Source organism: Eleutherodactylus coqui, chromosome 2, assembly GCF_035609145.1.
Source record: "Eleutherodactylus coqui strain aEleCoq1 chromosome 2, aEleCoq1.hap1, whole genome shotgun sequence".
Lineage (NCBI taxonomy): Eukaryota > Metazoa > Chordata > Amphibia > Anura > Eleutherodactylidae > Eleutherodactylus > Eleutherodactylus coqui.
In genome coordinates, this window is record NC_089838.1 from 104,620,816 (window position 1) to 104,639,745 (window position 18,930).

General features: G+C 41.8%; 1 protein-coding gene across 1 annotated transcript in view; it reads right to left on the reverse strand.

The window, feature by feature from the left end:
- The window catches only part of STK10 (serine/threonine kinase 10), a 98,462-nt gene that overhangs the window by 12,376 nt on the left and 67,156 nt on the right, over window positions 1-18,930 (reverse strand). The window contains exons 5-14 of the mRNA XM_066591285.1: window positions 16,787-16,859; window positions 15,082-15,276; window positions 13,428-13,509; window positions 11,750-11,884; window positions 10,060-10,584; window positions 5,599-5,729; window positions 5,098-5,221; window positions 4,002-4,181; window positions 1,419-1,511; window positions 239-368 (exon numbers count right to left, since the gene is read on the reverse strand). Coding sequence (XP_066447382.1) covers window positions 239-368; window positions 1,419-1,511; window positions 4,002-4,181; window positions 5,098-5,221; window positions 5,599-5,729; window positions 10,060-10,584; window positions 11,750-11,884; window positions 13,428-13,509; window positions 15,082-15,276; window positions 16,787-16,859 — 1,668 coding nt within the window. The remainder of the gene's footprint in view (window positions 1-238; window positions 369-1,418; window positions 1,512-4,001; window positions 4,182-5,097; window positions 5,222-5,598; window positions 5,730-10,059; window positions 10,585-11,749; window positions 11,885-13,427; window positions 13,510-15,081; window positions 15,277-16,786; window positions 16,860-18,930) is intronic.

Below are 18,930 nucleotides of genomic sequence, written 5' to 3' on the forward strand. Positions count from 1 at the left end.
AGTGATGCTATTGCTGCTAGCAGCTTCTTATCCACTAGAGAAACTGGTTTGAGCTAAATAAGTAACGTCCAACTTCTAGAACATGGTTTCCCCTTTCAGGAGTGATTGTAGGGCCCCCTGTAAGTTGGTAATAGATTGTTAGTGGTTTCTACATAGATCCTTGAAATCTGAAGACTGGAAGCTTATTTCTATAGCCAATATGAGTGATGCAGATTTGTCCCCTGGGTTGTATAATCACCTCTGAGAAGTTGCTGTTTCTTATTCAAGAAATCCCTTTCCTTGCTATATATCTCCTTCTTGTTCTCCAGTATAATAGCAGTCATAGCCAGAGCCATGTCCTCCTTCTGTTTAGTCAAGAAGAGTTGCTCCTGTAGGGCATAGATAAGGACGAGAGAGAATGGTTATACAATTAGATTTTTGAGGTTAGTCAAGTGTATCAATAGATCACATATACGCAAAACCTGAAAGGAGGGGGGGGGGGGGGGGAGAAGAAGAGGTACCTTTGTGATCGGTATAACCAATAAACAAAAACAGCTGGTGAACTAACAGAAAGGTGGAGACGACAACATGAGGCCGTGCAGCAGATCTCGCTTACATTCCACAGATTACTGGGAACACAAAAGCAGCAAAGAAGCTAATCCAAGGAGCACTTGGCAGCCCTTCAGATCCAGCCTGCTACATGAGATAGTTCCTGTGTTCTCCAAGAACAGAGCCGCAGTGTTACCACAAGGTAACCCATGCACCTTGCGCAGGAACTTACTGAATATATCCTTTCAATGATATAGGTTTTCCCAAACATGACACTATGGAAATAGAGCGCAGATACTCCCCTCCCCTCGTAGCCTGATTCTTCACTGCAGAGTCATTCACTGGATAGAATCCTCAAAATGTAACTTCTTTATATACAACTTAAATATACATATAGGGCTGAGAACAAACACGTATGTATGTACGTACGTACGTACGTACGTACGTACGTACGTACGTATGTATGTATGTATGTATGTATGTATGTATGCATGTATGCATGTATAAATTAAAGTCTGGGTTCTCCAACAATGAAAGTGTGGTCAAGTGTAATATCTTATCAAGATTAATCCAGACTGAGACAATGTCTTGCCTGTTTGTATAGCTGCCCCCCAGTACTAAAATGGAGAAGTTGCATAATTGTAAGATAAATTCATTTAGGTCTTATTAGACGATATACTAACTGACCTATCGCACACCCATATGATGATTGCTGTATCACCACGGATGGATATTCAGTTAGCAACACCAAAGTATTTACTTCCTAAATAGTTGTACAATTTTAGCATTCAGATGCTGCTGCACCATAAACCAGGACTGGCACGACAGTAGTAGTATGTGCCATTAAAGGTTTCCTCTGAAATTGGTGGGGGTGGGGGGTGGGGGATTACCTCCGTTTGCTTCTTCTGAGAAAACTCATCCATTTTCAGTTTCATACTTTCCCTGCGTTGTTGCCTCGGCAGCTTTTCCACAGACGCCTTCACCTGTAGACAGGACAGAAGACAGGTGAGAGAGGACAGAACATCTAAGGGCTCATTCACACGGGCATATTTCAGTCTGTGAATACACAGCATATTTACAGACCAAAATACACCCATTTCCTGTGTATTGCTGCCTAGTGGCTTTTTTTTAATGCACGTAAATACTCCATTGAGTTCTTGTGCAAATACGCAGCGAATACACGTTTCCTGCGTATTTCCTGCAAAATTAACGCAAGCCCATTGATGTCAATGGGTTATTTTGGTGCATAATACACTTCCTAGACTCAGTTATTGTTAAGAAAGTCACATTGATTTGAAGAAATGCTGTCATCCAATAGGTGGCGCTGAAGAGGTATTTTCCCCATCTTCCTTATTTGCATAAATTACCCAGAGGAGCTCACATCACCCTATAAGTCTCCGCGCACACATTCTAGGTGTCCTCACAACCCTTTTAAGGAGAGACTATACGATCCCCCAACCCACTCACCCCCTAGATGTCTCCACACATTTTTTTTGTGTGCTCCCAATTTTTGGCGGATTTTCTTCTCCGTTTATCAAAAGTCATAACTTTTTTATTTTTCCGTCGACACTGCCATATGAGGGCTTGTTTTTTGCGTGGCGAACTGTAGTTTCTATCGGTGCCACTCTTGGGTACATAGACTATATTGTAAAACTTTTATTATTTTTTTATGATAGCAGGGAGAGAAAACGCATCAATTCTGCCATAGATTTTTAATTTTTTTTTTTACAGCGTTAATCATGCAGCATAAATGACATTCCATTTTTTCTGCGGGATGGTACGGTTACAACGATACCAAAATTCTTACTTTTTTTTAGGTTTTCCCACTTTTCTGCAATAAAAACCCTTTTTTTGGAAATCTTTTTTCTATTCTAAATTGCTGCATTCAAAGTCCTGTAACTTTTTTATTTTTCTATGTACGGCGCTCTATGAGGGCTTATTTTTTGCGAGACGAGCTGTAGTTTTTATTAATACCATTTTGGGGTACATATGGCTTTTTTGATCACTTTTATTGCATTTTTAGTGAGGCAAAATGCTAAAAATTAGCATTTTGCCTCAGTTTTTTAGCGTTTTTTTCCGTGCACAGTCAAAAGCATGTGCAACTTATTGTACGCGTCGTTACGGACGAAACAATACCAAATGTGTGAGGTTTTATTTTATTTTTTTTTACCTTTTTTTATGCTAATCTGAGAAAAAGCATAAAAAAAATGTTTTTTTTACTCTTTTTTTTACATTTTTTTTAATTCATTTTTTTAATTTGTTTTTTTTTTACACTGTGTGTCCCTCTGAGGGACTTTAACCACTGCTCTGATGATCACTGTCATAAGGCATGGCAGAGCTACTGTTCTGCCATGCCTTATCGCTTATACAGCGATCATAGGCATAGGCAATACAGGACGCCAGTGTCTGGCGTCCTGTTGCCATGGTGACAGGCCGGGCTCTCGCGATGACATCGCGAGTTCTGGCCGGAGACAGAGGGAGTCCGCTCCCTCTGTGAGCTCTTTCCCTGCCGCGATCTACTTAGATCGCGGCAGGGAGAGGGTTAACAGCTGTTGCAGCAGGACGCCGGCTGTGACTGACAGCCGGCTCCCGCTGCGGGATAGCACGAGATCATATGTGATCCTGCGCTATCTTTAGGACGTAAGTTTACGTCCTGTCGCGGGAAGTACCAGGCTGCCAGGACGTAAACATACGCCCTGCAGCGGGAAGGGGTTAAAGAGACAATACACCCATCCTGACACCAAAATAGGACAAGCTTTTTTTCACACTACTGTACATAAAAAAATACATGTGTAATACGCTGCGTATTTACATTTGTGTGAATGAACCCTCCCCTGCTGATGCAGAAGGATATGAGTTTTTCCGGTCGAGTCTCTTTCAAAAGCAAGATTTCTGAAAGGAAACCCTCAGACGTGACTTATAAAGGATGTCTAGATGACTGCCAAGGCAGCCAACTCAGGTCAACACAAATCAACATATTTTGAGCAAAAATTGTTGAAGAGCAGAAGAACTCATTCCTTTTAAGTCTGTTAGATCTGATGCAACATTGTGTTTTAATTTGACAGTCACACCTAATAGTCACTATTGTGAATATGCAATGTAGTAAAGCACCACCTTATTCCGCAGCGTTTTATACATGCTGCAATAACCTGAAGGCACTTTCCGTGACTAGACTATTGATTGGAGAGGTCCAGCATTTGGGATCCCCGCCAATCAGGCCTGTGATGTCACGTTCATTGGCCACATAATCGGAGAGCATCTCTGTTGAATGGGACCGAGCTGTAATAACAGGCACAGCCACTATGCAGTCTACAGCACTGTGCTTGGTATGGACTTACCTGATCGATGGGGGTCTGACCACTGGTAACCCCAGGGTGCGAAGAGTCCCCAAATAAACAGAGCAGTGGCGATGCGTGCGTACTACTGCTCGATTCATTTCAGTGAGCCTGACTGAGATAGTTGAGTTCTTGTACCTCTTTTTTCCGTAGCTTTAACTGCTCCATGAATCTTATATGTTCGCGGTCTTGCTCAATACGGATACGCCTGGCCTCATCTCTTCTGCGTGTAGTATGCTCCTGCTCCATCCGCTCAATCTGCTGTTTTTGCTGCCTTTCCAGAAGCTCCAGCTCCGTGTCGTAGAACTTTTTCTTGGCCTTAACAAATTATTCCAAAATCGAAACTCAGCAATTAGTATGCATACGATGGGATTTGCTATTGAAAATAGTGTGCATCCTCGTACTTGCATTGAAACTAAATTATATAAGATGCTAGCTAGTCGTATTTATGCTAAGCAAGTTGGGATAAACTACATATAAATGTTGCACAGTACAAGCTGGTCAAAGGAGGACACTGTAACCTTTTAAATAGTTATGCATGGAAAAACAAAGAAAGCTCTGGCACAGCGCCAGTAAAAACGTACGTGCGTCATGACCAATTCATGTTAGAGATGGGCCCATTTTTAGACTAAGCAAACCTTGGACTGAAAAGAAAAAACATACATACACGTAGAAGGAAGCAGATGAAGATCAAGATGGCAAAAAAGAAGATAGAATAGCTGTGGGGTGGTGGGGATTGGGAATGCAAGAGCAGTGTTATTATATGGCCTATGTTAGAGGTGGGGGGTAGGATTTTACTGGTCAGCTATATAAGAATATGTTTTTTTTCCTTCTTTATAAATCTCTGGTGCTCTAAAGAGGTAAAAAAAAAAAAATATTAAAAAGTTACATTACATAAAAAGTTTCCTTCTACCAGTCACTTGGGAGTCACACTAGGCCTTCTAGCCCTCTGCAGCTCATGACAGCTGCAGATCATGTGCACTAGGGGGCACAAGGGAGGCCATAAAACTTGGTATTAGGGGTCAAAACTATATCACTAGTATTTAAAGCTAAAGTAAAAATGCCTCATCAGTCATATCTTCAATAGTTTCAATTGAGTGCACCTCAACACCATCTAAAAGTGGCACATAATGTATAAAAAGAAGAAAGAGGACCTGTGTCTGAGGAATATGGCTGTGAATAATATAAAATACGCCGGATATTAAGTGTTGTCATCTGTCTATTAGTTCCTTACATTCATTTCCTGTTCGAAGCGCCGCAGCATCTGCTCCTGCTGCAGCACGTGCTTGGAGTTCAGCTGGGCCTGGTTCCTGTGCTCTTCTTTCTGCAGTAACCTCAGTTCCCGAAGCTCCTGGCGCCTGAGATTCATGGGGGAAAAAAAAAAGTTATCATAAATGGCATTAATTTTGCTGTCTTAGTCACCTTTTAGTTCTACAGGTTTATATAGTTTGAGGACTTTGCTGCCTCATGTTTATTAACCATCCTGGAGAATGACTGAAGAGGATTCCCCAAGAGGAGGCCTATATGCTACCTACTAAATGCATCCAATCACATCTAGGTAATGGGCTACATGGCAGATCGTCAGTCGGACATACACATGAATAGCAACTTTGTGAAGTCTATCCTGAACACGTGTGGAACTATACACTTCTAGAATACACTCTTTTATGGTCACCGCCCTTCCAACTGGTTCAGTAGGTTTAATACAGAACATTAAGAGTAAAGTCCTACATACCTGAGAAAGCGCATCTCCTCATCCTTCTTATCATCATCTCCGATGATCTTGGAGGTTGTGACACTCACTTGCACACCATCCACTACGTATCGTCTGGTGCGTTTCAAGGTCTTGTTGTGAAGGCGAGACTCCTAGAGAAAGAACACAATTCCCCCTTTTACAAACAGTATACACAATTCTCTAATATTGTGATTGGCAACAAAACTGCTTCATTGTTTTCCAAATAACCACAGAAAATCAATTCTGTAAGCCAAAGTTCGGCAGCCTGTAGAGAGCCCCGTCACTTGTTACTTTATATACAGCTGGTATATAAGATGAGGATGCTTGGTCTAGGTGAGAATGTGTGGAAGTGGGTAAGTAACTGGTCAGTGATAGAGAGCGGAGGGGGGATATAAATGGTACATACTCTAAGTCATCGTTACTAGTGAGGTAGCACAGGGGGCGGTACTGAGTCCTATTCTTTTTAATATATTCATTAATGACCTGGTAGAAGTATTGTACAGTAAAATATCAATATTTGCAGATGATACAAAATTATGTAAAGTAATTAACACAAGAGAGGACGGTATACAGTTCGGTATAAAGTGCGGATTTTGAGTAGGGATTAGGGATGAGCGAGAATACTCGGTAAGGCGATATACTCGAGAGAGCATCGCTTTTTTCGAGTACCTGCTGACTCGTCCCTGAAGATTCGGGGGGGGGGGGGGCGGGGAGGAGAGAGATCCCCCTCTCTCTCTCCCTCCCAAACCCCCCGCTCACCCCCGCGGCCCCCCTGAATCTTCAGGGACGAGCCAACAGGAACTCGAAAAAGGCGATGCTCTCTCGAGTATATTGCCTTACCGAGTATGCTCGTTTATCTCTAGTAGGGATCATCCGCTTATCTGCTGCTGAATCCAGCATCTACAGCGCTCCCCTCAGCTCTCTATACTTCCAGAGCGCAGCTGGCTGGCAGCGCACCCCATCCCCAGGCGAGCACTAGTGAGCACTGCTAGTCAAGTGATGTGGAAGTAAATGAATAAATTGACAACTGGGTGTGTCACTACTTAATCTGACAGTATAATTCATGCCAAAGGGTTAGAACTGTGTGCAGGTACATATGCTATTAACAAGGGGAAATGAGAAAACCGAGTTGACACACGCACTTTTTATAGTGCATTTCACATTTCCCTGCATTTGACGAGAGGTTTTTGCTGTAAAAAATAAAAAATAAAAAAATGTTTGAAAAAAATTTGGTGCTTTTCCAGAAAATCAGCTTTCATCTGGGGGTTTACTTGAGACAGCTTATTAGGGGAAGAGGCTGACTGATGAAATAGTTTCATACTATGAAACTAGATGCCGCTGCTGGGCAGAGTAACATTCCTGGATGCCTCTGGCCCGTGTCCTCTGTTACTGATCAGACACGGTTTGTGAAGTCACATGGTGGGAACACTTCAGGTTGGTGGACCAGTTCCAGGATGCGGAGGTGAGGAGCCAGCAACCCGGATGAATCATTTACACTTTAGTAAACCTAAAAAGCGCACGGCTCGGTCCAGCAATGACAGCTAACCTGGTTCTAGACCTCGGCTTGCTGTCTATTGCCAGTACAAAAGCCATATTTTCTAACATCTTGACATTTTTATAAATGAAAAAGTTGAACCATTAGCGTATTTATCAGTGACAATGCTGCTATGTAATTCTGAAAAAACACACTATAATAGTCAAAGGCATGTGAGCACCTGTTAGTGGATTGGGCTATTTCAGCCACATACACTGGCGTAAACTATAGAGGATGCGGTTGCACCCGGGCCCAGGACCCTTAGGGGGCCCATAAAGCCTCTCCTCTCCATATAGGGAGCCCAGTACTATGAATAAAGCATTATAGTTGGGGGCCCTGTTACAGGTCTTGCATTGGGGCCCAGGAGCTTCAAGTTACGCCTCTGCGTTAAGGGGTTAAGAGAAGTTGGGAGACCCCAAGATAAACTTTTGCACCCAGGCCCATGAGCCTTTAGCTACACCCCTGGCCACATGTACATAAAATCAAGCACACAGCCATGCACTCTCCTTAGATTGATGTTTGAAGTTGAATGGATTGTGCTGATGAGTTAGGGATGTCCTAGGATGCCACTTTTCTAATTTGCTTTGTGAACTTTCTGCCCCTGGTCAGCGTTATCTAGGGATAAAAACCACTCAGCTCTGAAGCTACATAAACTCATAGAATGCTAAAGCAATAAGCATTTACTGATCTGTTCTTGGTTGCTACACCTGCTACCAAGTACCAACTATTGAGCAAAGCCACAGCAGCACAACAACGGTTCATTGGGAGCATCATCGATTTGGATTTCATGGCTGAACAGCTGCAGACAGGTCTGAGATTACTGCGGGCAATGCCAAGCACAAGCTAGGCCGAGGTAAAGCACACTACCACTCTGGAGTGATGAAAAACAGGTTTAGTGCATGGCAGGAAAACGCTTCCTGCTGGGATGTGTAATGCCAACTAGAAAGCGTGGTTGTGTAATGCCAACTATAAAGTGTGGTTGGAAGGAAATGCTTGTCTGGGGCAATTTCTGATTTGGCAGGGTCTCTTATGCTGGATGTAGATGTAAGCAAGAACAAATTTGGATTTCTATATTATATTCTGTGTTACTTTACGTAAAAACATACTAGGGGCAAGGCAAATGTAAAGCCCCATTCAGACAACGATTATCGCTCAAAATTCGCTCAAAGGTTGTCTTTTGAGCGATACTCTGTCTAAATGTGCCCATCTTTCAGTCTTCTGCCGAACAACGGTTTTCAGTTCTGCTTGAAAACCCTCATTTCAGCAGAACAGCTGATAAGCAGGACCGCATGCTGTGTTCTGCCAGAGGAGAGCTGATTACAGCTGCTAACATTGTTACAGCTGTTCTGATGGCAAGTGTAAAAACTGAGAACAGCTGTAACAATGTTAGCAGCTGTAATCAGCTCTCCCTGGGCTGAACACAGCGTGCAGTCCTGCTAATCAGCTGTTCTGATGGCAAGTGTAAAAACTGAGAACAGCTGATTAGCAGGACTGCACGCTGTGTTCAGCCCAGGGAGAGCTGATTACAGCTGCTAACATTGTTACAGCTGTTCTCAGTTCCCACCCTGGCCAGAAGAACAGCCAATTAACAGGACCCATGCTGTGTCTGCTGTCCATGGTGCTGAATTCTCCAAGGGAAACCTGCAGCTGAACAATACAGCTAATTACAGAACTCCGACCTCCTGCTGAGTTCTGTAACAACTCCCAGAAGTTCATGTGCATGCAAATGAAGCTGATAAGTACTAATAGCAATTAGTGCCTATTAGTACTTTTATGCAAAACGATCGCTGATCTTTTAATCTTTTGAAAGATATCTGTGTGTGTAAATGGACCTTAAGATATTTCTCTAGATACAATTTTCCATAAGAAAACCCAGTCAGATTAAATCTGTCTTCATGTATTGTATGCCCTCTTCTCTACTACATCCTACTGAAGTCCATTAAAAATGGTGTGTCAAGTAGTTTAGTGTGGAAGAAATTAAATCCAACATAGATACCAGATTACAATAACCCTTTTATGACCAAGGGTCATTGATGCTCCTGCGTCCAGGTCACCTCCTGCAGCTTTAGTAATCCCATTTTCAAAAAAATCCCATCTTATTTTCCCAGTGACATATCTACATGAGGGCTTGTTTTTTTGTGGGATGTGCATTTCTCAATGGTATTTTTAAAAGTACCATATAATGTATTACAAAAACTTACATTTCTAATTGTGGTGAAATGCAATTACACCATTTTTGGAGGACGGGATGGTTTTTGCAATGTTCATGATGCAGTAAAAGTTACATGTTTATTCTGTGGGTCAGTATGATTACAGCGATGACAAATTTATATAGTGCTACTTAAAAATACAATGCCAATTAAAATAAAATTGCACTCTGTTATCTTTTGAACCTATAATTTTTCGATTGACTAGCTTGTGTCAGGGCTAGTTTTTTTGTAGGTTTTTTTTTTATTTTTTTTTACTGGTACCATTTAGAAGTACATACAAGTTTTTGATGCCATTTTTTCTTCACGGCTGTGTATGAAGCGGACTCAGATCCTGAACCTGCTACATACATAGTACATGCTCTGGACATCAATACATGTCCAAATTGCATTGGACATATATGCAGTGAGGATGTATATAGCTGAAAGGAAGGTATTAAAGGTCATGTGACTGAACGGAAAGGGTTTAGGCTATTACTGGAGCAAATTGGATATAGGAAAGAGCTGCACAATTAGCACATATAGATGCAATTTTTGGGCATTGACATTTTAAAGCGTAGTAAAATTTCCGATCCGAGACGGAATAGGCATACATTACCTCTGGTCTTCAAGATAAACCATATAACTCTCTAGGTTTTCTATTTAGAAGCAGGTTGTTTTTTGATAACTAGACTATTCTTGTACATCATGAACGTATGGACATGATAGGAGTCAACTTACCCTAACTGACAAAGTACCAGTTTCTTTATTAATGGATAGATCGGCTGACAGGTTGATACTGAGGTCCATACTGTCAGAAGCAGAGTTACTGCCTGAATCAGAATCCCTTTTAGATCGACTGCTGAAGAAACGGAACGGAGAGTCAAAACTTCCATTGTGAATAGAATCTGCAGACAGATGATCATGGTGGTTGCTCTTTGGCCTATGGCCATTCGATACCGACGGCCTATTGTCTTTCCCAGTGTCCAGAATGTGATTCTCAGTTGTTGAATTATTCCTTATCTCAGGGGGAAGTAATGGGTTAATAATGATGATGTCAGGTTTCACTTGTTCTTCACCACTGAGGTTCTGTGCAACGTTCTCAGATGACTTTATACTGTCAGGTTTGCTGCTTATGGTGCTGTCTGGGCTTTGGTCATCTGACTGGTCTTCATTAGATTTTAGACCGTTGCTTGTGGGCTGTGTGTAATTCGACTTGCCCTTTTCCACATCAAACGAGTACTGGCCGTCATTCTTTGAAGGTGGCTAATATAAAGAAAATAGAATATAAAGGAGACCCATGAAGTATTTGCCATATAGTATATGAGGAAAACAGCATTACAGGGGTTATCTAGGACTTAAAGGCTATGGAAACCTCTGTGCATGAAAAATCAATACATACTTATCCTTAGTCCCTGCAAAAAAAAAAATATATAATTTATTTATTTAGTTTTTATTTTGGCACTGAGTTTTCCTTTTCATACATTTAAAAAGCATAATTCAAGTTTCTGGCTAAAGGGCATTCCCAGCACTGATCAGCTGGCTCTCAAATACAAAGAAGCTGAGCCCCCCTCCCCTTTCAAAAGCTGTGTAGCATATCCACTCTGTCCACTCAATACTACAGAGGATGGAGGAATACTGTGAGTAGTTGCTGGTCCGTTCCCCCATCAATGATAAAAGTAAAAAAATTCACCCAGAATAAAATTACAGCCCTCTCTGCTTTCTGTCGTCCTGATCTCCGCCATCATCGCCAAGCACTGTCATACAGCCCTCTGTAATGACTCGGTGGCAAGGCAGTGAATGGACGTTCAACAGAGGAGCGGGCTAGGGAAGGAGCTGTTCATTTACTTTGACAGAATATGCCAAGATTTCAGTCCTCCAGTAACTTGGAAAAGAATACAAGCATAGAACTCAACTAATCAAAAATTAATGAAAACTAAATTAAAAAAAAAAAAAAAGTCTTCAGTTCAAAAAACACCTTTTAAAACTCAAAGTGCAAAGGTGTACATAGCCTTTAAAATATTGATGACCTATATACTCAGGATAGATTATCAACATCTAAATGATGTTGGTCTGACTCCCGGAACTCATGCTGATCAGTTGTTTGAGTGGCCTGCGCTGCGTGGCTGAGTGCTGTAGCCTCTTTGGCGTCATGTTCATTGGTCATCGTTGCCTTTCTGTAACTTAGTCCCAACTCAAGTGAATGGGATTGAGCTGCAATACCAAGCGCAGTGGTTAAGCAATGGACAATATGAAGCTGTGCCTAGTACACAATAAAGTCACAGCACTGGTGTGATTGTCACAGCCACTTCTTACAGTTGATCGGCAGGGTTGCCAAGAGTCAGATCACCGGTGATATGATACAGACGAGCTATCAGAAGGTTAGCTCATCAATATAAAAGTCCAGCGAAGTACACAAAAAACAACTTACAGACAATGGATCTGGTGACTCCTCTTCCTCCAGCTCACCATTCTCTTCTATCTCATCTAGAACTTCTGCTTTCGCCTCTGCCACAAGCGCCCGCAAAATTTTGTTACCGTTAACTTTCTTGTTCACAAATGGATGCTGAGCAAGAAGAAAGAGTGAAAATATTTTAGATTACATAGTCCTGAAAATAAGATGTACATCTGACAAAGGATATTTCCTGACCACTTTATGATTTTTTTTACTATATATGTGTTATATTTTTAACCACTAGATCTTTCAAACTTGTGTTGAGGTCAGCTTTTTCACCCCTGCACAAAGGTTTTGTCAAAGCTTTCAAAGTGAAGAACCTCCCGGGCTTTCAATGACTGTCAATCTAAACAGCAGATGGGACACTCTTGGAGCCTTAGAAGCATACCGCTTATATTCCCATCTCAGCAATCTAGTAACCACAACTTGTAATATGCTCAAGAAAGGCAGCCAGGCCCATTGTTAAACTCTTTCAATGAATTAACCAGCACATCATGTTGCAGAGAGTTCAACTCTCACTGCTCTTACAGTAAAGAACCTCTTCTATATTGGTGCAGAAATCTGCTTTCCTCTAGAAGTAGTGGAGGCCCTCATTACAGTAATAGTTATAAATAGTTATCAGATTGATCTCTGTATTAACTTTTCTATATTTATACATAGTTACCAAGTCACCAATCAGCCATTTTTTTCCCTAACTACACACAGCAACTCCAATTTTGCTAATCTTTCTATGCACTGAGGTCCAGCCATTCCATTAATTACTTTGGTTGTCCACTTATGAACCCGTTACAGCTCTATGACTTTCTTGCCCTTTGGATGCAGCTCATGAGCTTTTTAGTCTTGGCAGCAGCAGCCTGACACTAGCTGCTACAATTCCGTTTACTGGCCATTACTATGCTTATGTCCTTCTCAGTGTTAGGCTGGATAACCATATGTCGGCAGTTCCCCCTTTTTTTTTAACCCTTTGAGTGCTGTAGTAAACGGCTAGAGAGAAACTGATGCCAGAACTAATCCAATGGCTTTCTGTGGGACAGTTTATGACATATCAGTTTTGATGCTGGATGCCGAATAGCAAGTAGTTGCGTGAAGCATTTTTCTGTCCAACTATGGATGTCAGACTAATGCAAAAAGTACACCAAAATGCCATCAATTGTGCTTGGCATGAAGACACATGGGGCAGCAACCTTATATATCACACAGACATCTTTTGGAGACACTATACTGCAGATTAAAGTCTGCATTATCATCATCGTTATGAAGAGTGATTTGAGACCAATATTAACCCTTTGCGATCCAATTTTGGATTCAGGGTTTCCTAGGGGGCTTTCTTTTTCTGCCATTATACAATGGCACCATCTGCTGGCTAGAGCCAGTACTGTGGTATGGGACATGTTGGAGAGGCCCCAAACAGAGCTGCCAGTAATATACAGTAAGAATACCCCGACGGACGTCTTCCGACATCAGAGCTGTACAGCCTTCAATCAGAATGTCTGAAGACGTCAGACAGTGGATTGAAAAGGGTTAAAATTTTAGTTGTTAAAACCCCAAAAGAAACCAGGTATATACATGAAAAGAACAGCATGAAGGAAAAACAATTTGCAAAAACAAAGTAATCGTCTTGCTAATACTTATTGTTGGAAGGCGCTTGGCTCACCTCCAGCAGTTGCATGGAGCTTGGCCTGGTCTGCGGATTCTTATCAAGAGCCGTTTTCAGGAAGTCCCGGAACTCCTGAGACCTTTCAACAACACAACAGTTGGTGATGTCATTACAGATACAATATGACAGGGACATATTGAAAAAGACATGAAGCACTTATTTTCCAGTTACTCATTTCCCTAGCAGGTTTGGCACCAGTTCTGATCAACACTTGACATCAGGGGTTTGAGAGAGTTGTCAAAGATCCAAACATACCGATTGTCTGAATTTATAAACGGAAGTAGAAAAGATATTTTTAGGGAAAGCAACTTTATAGGGCCAAATTGTAAACTATGTGGAGACTATTGTCTGTAGGTACTGAACTTTAATTTCTACCCTGAATAGCCACTTTTTTAGAGAAACCTGCCGTTTCACAATTGGAGCTTCCCTGTATGGAAATCAGACAAGTGCAACATAAAATTGTGAGCAAGTTTTTTAGGGGTCAGTTTCAGTGTGACTCAGAGTGGGAAAATCCAGCAATTTAAGTGACTTTGATTGAAGCCTTTTCATCGGTGCTAAACAAGCAAAGGTGAGTATTTAAAAAAACCTTGTGGGGTTTTCTCATGCAAGTGTGTTGAGCGCATACAAAACAATGGTGTAAACGAGGAAAAAAAACATCCAGCAAAAAAGGATCCTGTGAATTTGAACAACTTGTCGACTAAAGGGGGTCAGAGGAGGATATCTAGAAGATAAAACGTCAAGTCCCCTGGTGCAAGCACCGAGTCATGACTGACCGCTAGGGTGACGTCACAGTGCCGTTTTCTTGGCAGATTGTTTTTGCGAGGTGGTTAGCCATTGCCTTCCCAAGTCATTTTTTACCACCCCAGCAAGCTGGGTATTCATTTTACTGACGTCGGAAAGATGGAAGGCTGACTCAACCTTGAGCGGTTACCTGAACCATGTGGGGATTGAATCCGCAACCTTCAGGCCATGAGCAAGAGCTTAGGACTGCACTTCAGCGGTGCCACATGGATGTCAAGAACTATTCTAACAAACAGTCATGCAAATTGCAGCTAAATACAACTCCGGTGCTTTATCCAACATGTCCGAACACGCAACCTTAAGCTGGTGCTTTTATAACTTTTCTAGGAGACAGACAAAGGCAAGACTCCGGTGGACAAAAGAATACAAAAATTGGATTACTGATTAGTGGAAAAGCATTGCCTGGTCAGATGAACAGAGACATATGTTTCACCATGCTGATTAGAGGGAATCCAAATCTGATGTAAGCAGCATGAATTGCTGAACCCTTCCTGGCAGCTGTTCAGAACCCATCAGTGCCTTCATAGAATCTGCAGCAACTTCAAGACGCTTCCTGTCCGCGTGTTCCAAAATTCCTGTAGAAGGATCTGAACACCTAGTGGAAGCTGTGCCACGATGAATTCCTGCATTGGTCATTCAGTGTACATACAGACTATACTACTCAGCCCTGGTGTGTGTTTTCTGTCCAGCAACAATCACTAATAGGAAGCAGATTTCTTAAAAAAAAAAAAAAAAAACACTACAAAAATAAGTTCTAAAAAAAAAAAAGCGCCTGGAATGTGTTTTAATATAAGTATACGAAGCTGTGAATAACTCTGCCATGGTCGTTAACTAAAGTCAGAACACTTACCACTTTGAAGGATAAGCGAGGGTGGGCGGCTCCGATTTGGCAATTTTCAAAAGCACCCGCATGGGATTAAGCTCATGATGTGGTGGCTCAATTTGAGCCATTTCAATGAGCGTTATTCCTAAAGACCAAATGTCAGCTTTGTAGTCATATGGAGCATCTTTCATCGTCTCACACATGACCACTTCAGGGGCCATCCTGGGAACAGAAGAGGATATGGTTAAATAAGATACTTCTCACCACTTCTGTACAGTCCCTGATGAGTTAAGACGGTTATAGCTGAAGAAGCAGTCAGAAGGGGAATAGCTGTCAGTATGTAAAATATGTTGATGAAAAACATTCCTCGTACATCTGGATATCAACATGCTTTAATACACAAGTATGATGTATATTATGGGGCATTCAGCATGCCTGTCTGAAAGGAGCTGTTAAAGGGATTCTGTCACCAAGTTTATGCTGCCCGAACAGGCGGCAGCACGATCCCGGGACAGCTTTGCTCATTACCCCCATGTAAGTTGGACTTCGAGATGAGTAACGAGTCATGGAGAATGGCCACACCGGCCTCTGCCCACCCACATCATGCAAAGTGACAGCTTTTGTGTATAAGTAGAGTGCTGTCAGTCTACACGCTGACAGCTCGGCAAGGAGAGGCCAGCATGGCCTACCTTCATTACTCGGACTTCGCGTCAAATCACAGGTGGGGAAATAGGCAAACCTGTCCCAGGTTCATATGAAACAGCACTATCACCGAAAGCCTTCCAACCTAAACAAAATATTCATTGAAGGTGCACTTTAAAAAAGGGCTGTACCAGATTCAGGATAGGGGCTAACTTGCTGATCAGTGAGGATCTCACTGCCAAGATCTCGAGAAGAGGAGTCCCCCCACCCCACTCCCACCTCTGCCTATCATGAATGGAGTGCAGAGCATGCATGATTGGCACGCCATCGATTTCAATGAGGCTGATGAAAATTCCCAAGTGCTTGCTGCTAGTCTACCTCTGTCAGTAGCATTGAAACCATGCTTGACCATGGTTCCAGTCAGTCTCCTCCTGACTGCTGAGGCTGCTGGAGGACAGGGGACACCTTAACCCCATTCTTTGGATTGGCAGGGGTCTCAGCAAACCCCTACTGATCAAAAAGTTATTGCATAACCACAGGACTGGTGATTCTACAACAACACCTTTAAAATAAGGGCGGTATCTCACATTCCTCAAGGCTTTTCATTCTAAACATTTTTTCTTTAGCCTTCTACCAAGATAGTTCTCCACTTACATCAGCTCTACATAAGGAAAACATTTAGTAGTTCTCAATATAAGCATACCCTTATACAGGCGACACAAACTAATATATGTGGTCAGCCTGATATTTAACAGAAAGAAAGGAGAGTAACCAGCACTATTCTATGACTGAAGGGCCATTGAGACTATATAAATCCTCTCTGTAGGGTTAAACAGGAGACACATTCATGTTCTTAGAGTTTATGTAGTTTATCCTGTCCAAAATAGTTAAAATGCACAAAAAGGAAAAAAACAGCTAAAAATTTGTACAGCTAAAAAATATCTGCCACGTTTGAGCGTCTAAAATGAGAAAAATAATCCCAAAACGTGTCCTTCCTAGATTTCTTGATCCGAAAATCCCAGCCTACCTGTCCAGTCCACTCTATGCTCCATCCCCATTTACATACTGAGAGTAGGACATCACAACGTACCAGTAAGGGGTTCCTATGAAGGAGTCTCTCCTCTGTAAAGTTTTTGCATTCTTGGCTGACACACCAAAATCCGCTGCAAAGAAGGGGAGAAGTGGACTATCAATTTACTGATCCACAGTGGAAATTAGTTCTAAAAAGTCAATGAATATTAGATTTACAAACATATTTAGTCTCTGTTCACACCAGCATCATGGCTTCTGTTCATTACAGAGTCAACACAACCATACTGGATAACTCCTTCTCAAAGAGACATTTATTAGTCCCCATTAACTTATAACGCGTTGTATAAGGTGTATGTCAGGGGGCTGTTTTTTTTGTTTTTGTTTTCTTTTTCCCTCCGACAGCAAGAACAATTATGCCAAGTACACCATTCTTTTCTGTTCAGTATACCAGAAACCAGAACTGCTGACAAAAGCATAGTATGAACAGAGCCCATATGAGCCGTGCTGGCCAATCACAGCAGCGTAGACTACCGATGTGCTTGGTGTGTATCAAATAGCTTAAGCAGCGGTGCACCCCTTCCCGATCCCTGGGCACAGAATGTTCTACACAAGCATTATAGGGGCTGTCCCATAATTACTGTTAGCGCATGCAAAACAAGTTTTCAATAACAATTGGTTAATACCTATTTATTGTGATTTAATTATTTTAATTGTTTTTTTTCTAATCCTCATCTGTATTTGTTTTTTTGAAAACTATTTCTTTTATGCATGCTAAGGTTTGCTTTCATTAATTATTTCTATTATTGTCTAATACTCTTAAAATCAATGACAAAATGTTGATATATATATATTTTATCTTCAATTTGTTTTATATGCTATGCCTGGGGTAATTATATTACCTGATGTTGGTCTACTGTGCTATGGTCCCTGCAAGCCACCAGTTATGGGTCCCTTTTCCAACCTACAATATGGCTGCCTAATCCACATGGTTATTTGACTATCAATTCATATATCTGCTCTGATGGACCAGTAATACTCACATGATCAGCTGTGGCCAACCAGAGAACAGTGCACAGCGCACATTAGGTAGTTTAAAGTTTGCATGGCCATCTTGAATGACTGAGCCCAGAAAGGGCGGACTAGAGCAACCAAGGTACATAAGATCAACAGCAGATAACATACCCACCCCCTGTGGTCCTGTGACAACATTTTGTCTTGGGTTAGGAGGGTCACTTTAAAAACTGCATGGAAGCTACTTTATATTTAACGGACAAATACTACTTTATGGTAGGCAAGCAATTGCATGGCTGGTTAACACAACCACTAATGAATAGTTTATGACCACAAAAATCTATGATTGCTTAATTTCCAACAGTTCAGCTTCCACAAGCCCTTCCTCGGCTGACTCGATGGTTTACATTTGTAGTTTCACAGCAGAAGTGAGCAGCCATGTCATTGTATGTCCCCATATACAAAACACAACTGTGGCGTAAACCACACTGGTCAGCCTCAGCGGCCATGAAATTAGAGGTTACTGTCAAGATAAGACCTGCCGAACGCTACATAACCATTACATAAGACAAGCATTGGACTTCTCTGTAGCTAAACTTGTGCAGCACTTGTTCTATATATCAGTAACTAATCTAGAATGCATCAGGAATGGCAAAATAAAGGCCAATTTACAAGCAAAAGACTGAAAGATTTTGTGAGTTATTTGCATAAAGTGTTTAATGGCCATTAACGCAATCATCTTCATTTGCATGTAAAAGGACCTCCAGAAGCTGTTTGCAGAGCCCAGCATTTGATTAATCAAACAGCTGTGCAGACAGCAGCATCTGTGTGGATGTTGACTCTAAAATCAGCTACACTTACACAGCAGATTTCAGAAGATCTCGTGCTCTTCTCACCGCCGCAGTCTTAGTGTTCTCCGCGCTTCCTTCACTAGGCACCTAGTGGCCTCTAGAGAGTGCAGTACCACTGTTCAGGTCATGTGGAAGTGACTGTGCGGATTTTGACTCCGTTTTGGAAGCTGAAATGTTGCAGCGTTTTCCACTGCGTAAATTCCACAGCATTTCTTCTACATGTAAACATTTCCTTAAAGACGTTTTTCCACGATAGTGAGTAATGGTATTCGGATGTAGCATCACTACTTGTGGGGACATTTGCAGCACAAGCAATTTAAGTGGGGATAGAATGGGAGAA